We start from the raw sequence: 6,822 nt of genomic DNA, 5'->3' as shown, positions 1-6,822 counted from the left end.
TTTTCAGAGCGTTTCTTAATTGTTTTTTCAGTGTTGAATAAAATCAGAAAATCACGGAAGCCGCATAAACAATGAATACAACAATCATCAATCTCGGGCATGATTCAAGGCAAAACATTGGGACCAAAACTCCATCCAAATCAAAACTGTGCATCCAAAACAAAGTAATTTTTTTTTTTTTTTTTTTTTTCGGTAAACATACCCGAACAGAAAGGAATATTTGCAGACTGTTAATTGTCAAGTGTTTAAAACATATCACGGTGCATGTCGCAAAATGTATTTATTGGTCGCACACAGTCATTGGGAGTTGACACTTTCTAACGCAGGTTTGACATAACGAGAAACAGTATTCGTCAATTGTTTAAAATATTTTTGACAACAACTAGATAAATTTTACGTTTGAAGACGTATTTCATAAAGTTAAACAAACGCACAAATGCCCAAATCCAGATTTTACACCAAAGATAAATATGAAACTTTAGTTTTTATTGAAGGTTTTTGTATTTTAATTTCAAATTTACTACTTATTCATTATGGTATGCCGTCTATTGATCGTTGGGTCACCGACTTAGTTAACACTTATTTGCAACGAGAAAAAACAGTGCAATGATGCTGTCTTAGCTGCAATTATTGCGAAAAATGAGCCATTAATGACAGCTGGAAAAAAATGCTGACTGTTGATGCTGAACAAGGCTATACAGTTGTCGATGAAAACAAAGCCGTAACTATTCCAACTGAATTTTTAAAATATCTGGATACAGCAGGAATATGACAACACGATTTCCGGTTGAAAATTGGCCCACCAATTTATTCTTTTTCGCGATTTAAACCTACCTAGATTATGCAACGTTACACGTTTCTTCATCAAAAGTGAACAATTTTGAAGGGAAAGTTTAAAGAAGAAATGTTTGTATGGCTACGTAATCCATTAATAGCGTCGTAATTTTGAAACACTTTTGGATGGCTTCAATTTCCGATTCGTTTAGCTTTTGCAAAGACCATAAATAGAGCTCAAGACCAAACAATGTCTACTTTCGGTTTGGACGTGAAACATACATGTTTCTCTCATGGGCAACCATTATCGTCTACTCACAAGTGGGAAAGTTATCATACATTTCATATTAGCAAGAGACAGCTTAAGCAAGAGCATTGTGCACAACTTAGTGTTTAGAAAATTTTCAGTTTTCAAATAATAGAAACAATAGATCTAAGTCAATGTCATCTACCTCATTTAAAGAATTTAATTTTTATATGTTTTTAATTTAGTTAATGTATTTTGTAAAGAAGTTATTGATTACAAACTATAGAGATAAATAAAATGTAGGGTACATCCTAAAAATGTATGTTGGTTTATGCTTAATTTCTACGTTCCGATATTTTACAATCAGTTTCGATATTTACTATTACTTTCAAGTTATTTTGCTTTTATTTTTGACCGAAGTTATACTTGGAAAATTTACTAAGGGTAAGTATAGTGCTTTTAACATTGAACATTTAGTTACTACTTACTCAATTCAATAAGTATTTAATTCAGCCGAACACGCTTATTAGCATTCTCTTATGTTTTAAAATTGGCCAGACTATTTTAAGCTTTACTAAAACTATTAATTAGATTCTATCAAAATATTAAGAAAAATAATATTTTAATCCAACTACTTTGCCACAGCAACGCGTGGCTGGGTCAGCTAGTATATATATATATATATATATATATATATATATATATATATATATATATATATATATATATATATATATATATATATATATATATATATATATATGCACTCATGTCCAAAATTACGGTCACAAACGTAAATTATGCGAGAACTGAAAACTATTCACTGTATTGCGACGAAATTTGTCCATAGGTATATTAGAATGGAAGAAAGAATATAAAAACATAAAAATGAAAAGATTTTAATTGGGAATTCAGAAACAGGATACATTAAAAAATGTTAAATTACAATTCAGGGGTGAAACATTTCTCTCGCAAAAAGCCAGCCCATTTCCAATATGGAGTATGACCACCATACACTGCTCTACAAGCTTCACAATGAGTTTTCATACTGTTTATAAGTGTCAATAAATAACTGAGGCAATAAAGTCAGTTTATTCTTCCAAAAGCACATTTTAACTCTTGGAGGGATAGGGAGGAGCGTTACGCTGGGCAATGGCTCTTCCTAGATCATCCCAAATATGTTCAATAGGATCAAGATCCGGAGACCTCGAGGACAGGGTTTCCGCTACGGTCGCATTTTTCGCAAAATGCGAAAGTACTATTTAAATTGCGAAAGTGGAACAAAGCATTTTCGCTTTTTTTCTCCAATATAACGAAAAAAGATGGGGGGGGGAAAAGTGTTCAATCAGAGAGAGGAAGCGAAATTGAACTTAATCGTATTTATAAATCATATCTAACATGCATAAACTGTTATTAAGTTGAACAATATTTCGTCTTAATGGGCATTTTATCCCCCCAATAAATACATTATTGGTGGTTTTAAAAAAAAAAGTTTGCTTTCTCAATATCAAGAACAATTCTGAATTTTTCATTTCAAATTTTTAAAAGATATCACATAATGTGCATTTATTTCTTCAAAGATGTCAAGCCTGAATTTTAGCATTTTGCTAAAGACTTTCTCCCCAATTTTAGTTTTTTTGCTAAAGGATTTTTAAACTTGACTTAAACGCTGCTCGAGGACCACTCCCTATGGCGAATATTCTCTTCCTCAACATGTTTGCAACCTTAATTTTGAACATGACAGTATTTCCTTGAAAAGTTACCAATATTTCACTTTCCACAGCTGAAAGAGGTAGGTAACGTTTTTCAGGTTATGATACTTTATCCTACTACATAGTGTCTTGAGATAACTTTATTGATTTTCATTAAGAATAAGTTTTGAATTAAATGGTTACAAATACTTAAAAAATAAATTGAAATTGAAAATGCTCCTTAATTAGCCTACTGACCGCAAATACACCCTATTTTTAAAAGCAGTTTCATGTATATTTAACGTAATGTAACTTTATTAACAATAACATGAAAGTTGACTCAAAGAAATTTAAAGAAATTATTTTGGGAAATTTTGTTAAATGTAGAAAAATAAAACTTTTTTTAGAAAAAATACTGAAAAAGTCAAAATATTAAAAGAAAAAAACTTTGAGAAATTGATAGTATTAAAATAAATACCATGATCATTAATCGGGCCCTTGCCGATTGATCAGCCGATTATCAACAACCAATTTATCGGTTATCGGCTAATTTGCTTATCGGTGCAACCCTACAAAAGGTGCCTTATTTTATCGGGAATCCTCCCTTCCCGATTTATTGTTCTTTTTTAACTTTAATGGTGTAATTGAATATCTGCAACATTATACTGAATATCTGCAGTTAAAAACCTGATACCTAACTGACACGTAGAGTTCTTTAATCTTAGTTAGTTACCATATTTCTAATTATATTTTAAAAATCAACCAAGAGATATTTGGGGACTCAATTGCACCATTAACTTCAGCTTAAAAGGAACGGTAAGAGACATTAAAAACATTAAAATGAAAAAAAAAAATAGATATTGTGTATTTTGTTTGAAGTAGGACGAAATATTTTTTTTTCTTTCGGAAATGTCACTCAGTCAGTTACAGTAGAATTACCATAATACTTGTATCCATAAAAATTATTTACCTTTTCTTTGGCTAGTGGAGGAAAATTAAATTCTCAAATTAATCATTTTGTCACTCCATTCCATCAATAAATAATCAAATGAGCAATCATATATGTGTAAAACAGAGAAAATAATCCGCAAATAAAATCACAATAACAAATTCAGTCAATTTTCAGCAATATTTTGCCAAAATTTTTAAAAACCATCTAATCGACTTACATTCCCTTCACATTTATTGACTTTTATTATGTTGACTCCCGAATATTTGCACGAGGATTTACCCCGAAAAAGCTAATGCATTTCATAATCGATCGAGCAAGCTATTCGCAACTTTGCAGCAATATTCGAGCTTTCTGACATACTTCGGAGACTAATAACGACATGAATTTCGTTACGCGGGAAATGTTATCAGTGATTGAGTCAGAGAAGGTTTAGATTATTAACTAAAGTTAGGTCACAGTTGGGTCATGATTGCAATATTTCAACGCTTCAATTTCAATTCCCGTTTGATTTTTGTTTCCTTTTTCATTGGTTATCTCTATTTGAATTTGAGTTTGCGGTATTAATTTATGACTGTTTTCTCCTCGGCACTTAAGAGACAAAAGTATAACAAAAATATTTAATGCGAACATAATCGAATTAAAGATTTATTGTTCAATTCATTTTCACATGTGACGTTTTTATACATATGTTTGGACTTTATTTCCTGAAATTTTAAGTTAGGTTTTCAATTTTATTATAATATAAGCTCCGATTAATCGGGTAACGGATAAACGAATACACCGCATATACGAAATATACCCTCAGAACTAAATATTTCTCCATAGAAGTAAAATAAAAGGCTTAGACAAATAATTTCTTCGGATCATTGAATACTTATGGTCAGCTTAAGCAAGTATTTTTGCAGAGAAAGTTATGAATAAACTTAATATAAAATTAAGTAAGAACAATTATTCAAGTAAAAATCTAAAATTATATTTTCCGCCAACGACGGGTGAAGAAAGCAACATTCACTCTCCGTCAAAAGATTCCCACGATTCTACTTAATTTTTTCATTGCAAAAAACAAAAAAAAAAGCGCTGACTATAACAGAACTGAATAACACAAAGAAATACAAATATTGCGGATAATAACAAATTGTAAGAAATCCCGTTACAACGAATACCGATACAACGAAATATCCGTTACAACGAACAAAACGTTCGGTCCCGTTTAAAACCCCATTAAGATAATGTAAAAAAAATCTCGTTATAGCGAAAAGAATTTTTACAAAAATCCGTTACAACGAAAGGTTTTTCTTGGCGTCAGTTTGAATATTTTTCATTTAATGCTGTTTTTGGAAATAAAAAAACAACTTTCGTTAGTCGTAACGTGAAAACTCCGTTTGTACTTCTGAAACAGAGCCATTCAAGGTGGAAATCCACTCATGCTGAAACGTAAGCCAAACAAAAGCCATGCGCTATTGTATGGTACCCCACGAATTTGTCAGGGGGGAATCCGCAAGATTTCAACTTTCTTGTGGCCAGTGACTCACGTCTGTAAGGTGCGAAGAGAGAAATCGGACAAAGTGGCTCCTGATTCGTCAGCGCGATGAGAAGACAAGCATACGTCATTCTTATTGCCAACGGGTGGTCTAGTTTAGAATCACTAAAATTCTGACCAAGGGTCACGGAGTGTTTTTTTGGTAAAAAAGGCGACTCTCAAAAGAAAGCAGTTTTCTCTTAAAGAAAAGATGGCTATTATCGTAGAAGTGGATAATGGATTAAAGAAATCGGAGGCAGCGAAAAAGTACGGCATATCCCCGTCAACTTTATCTACGTTTTTAAAAGATCGAAAGAAAATTGAAGCACAGTTGCAATCATCGTTGCTTGGACCGAGTCGGAAGCGAATGCGGCCAGCTCGATTTCAAGATGTTGACTCTGCTGTGTTTCAGTGGTTCCTGGATGCGCGACATTCCCATCAACGGCCCACTGCTACGAGAGAAAGTTTGCCATTTTGCAGCAATGCTTGAAGTGGAAAATTTTCAAGGAAGCATTGGTTGGTTGAATCGCTTCAGAGACAGATATGGTGTAGTTGCGAAAGTAATTTGCGGAGAAGCAAGTGATGCACCTGCCCAATCAATAAGTGAATGGAGGTCTGGCGAAATAGCCGCTTTAATAGAAAACTACAGTCCAGACAATGCAGATGAAGCTGGTATCTTTTATCAGCTTGAGCCGCAAAAAACATCGACATTTAAAGCAGATAAATGTGTCGGCGGTAAATCTTCGAAGCAAAGATTAACAGCTCCCTTCTGCTGTAATAAATCAGGAACGGAGAAACGAAAAATTTTAATCATCGGTAAGTCAGCAAAGCCTCGATGTTTTAAAAACTGTCATTCTTTACCTTGCGAATACAGGGCAAATAAGAAATCTTGGATGACGCAAAGCCTTTTTAATGATTGGTTACCTAATTTCGACAAGGATATGAAAAAACAAAACAGAAAAGTACTCCTTCTTATCGATAATTGCACCGCCCACAATGATCTTCCTAATTTAGATTTTGTTCGTGCGGAGTACTTCCCGCCTAACTGCACCTCCGTTCTTCAACCACTTGATCAAGGCATTATCAGAGCTGTTAAGGCTCGCTACCGATCACTTTTGTTAAGGCACATTCTTTTGGGCATCGAAAATGACAGTGGAAGAAAGCCGAACGTCAAAGAAGCCATAGAGATGATTGCTGGATCGTGGAACGAAATTAGCGAAAATACAATTGTCAATTGTTGGCGTCATGCGCAGCTATGCGAGGGAGATAAGAATTCCGTAGAAGCTGACTAATCCGATTTAAAGGATCTATGGAGTACTGTCAAGGCTCGTACTTCTGTCCCCGATGACGTCCGACTGGACGATTTTATAACAGCAGATGATGGTTTAATGACCTGTGCCGAAATTACTGACCAGGAAATCATCGATTCCATTAAAAACTCTAAATTAAATGGTGAACTAAGTGAAGAAAGTGAGAATGAAGATACAGCGTGTGCTGACCCAAACGTCACCGCAACTCAGGCTATTGAATTCCTTTCAAAAGTAAAGCAATTTGTTTCGTCTCAGAGCGATGTACCTGACTTAATTTTTCCCCACATTCATAAACTGGAATCTTTTGTAGTGTCCTCTGGGACGAAATC

At 33.7% G+C, this 6,822-nt stretch overlaps 1 protein-coding gene across 1 annotated transcript; it reads left to right on the top strand.

Annotated features, from left to right (window-relative positions):
• Positions 1-5,572: 5,572 nt before the first annotated feature.
• On the top strand, positions 5,573-6,475 carry LOC129223138 (tigger transposable element-derived protein 6-like). Its single transcript, XM_054857705.1, has one exon. It carries the CDS (start codon positions 5,573-5,575, stop codon positions 6,473-6,475), a length of 903 nt encoding a protein of 300 aa, XP_054713680.1.
• The last annotated feature ends 347 nt before the right edge of the window (positions 6,476-6,822 follow it).

Source organism: Uloborus diversus, chromosome 5, assembly GCF_026930045.1.
Source record: "Uloborus diversus isolate 005 chromosome 5, Udiv.v.3.1, whole genome shotgun sequence".
Classification (NCBI taxonomy): domain Eukaryota; kingdom Metazoa; phylum Arthropoda; class Arachnida; order Araneae; family Uloboridae; genus Uloborus; species Uloborus diversus.
This window is presented reverse-complemented; position numbering and strand designations above follow the sequence as displayed.

Excerpts from the sequence above, each read along its gene's own strand:
- LOC129223138 (XM_054857705.1), top strand. The coding sequence starts at position 5,573 with ATGTTGACTCTGCTGTGTTTCAGTGGTTCCTGGATGCGCGACATTCCC.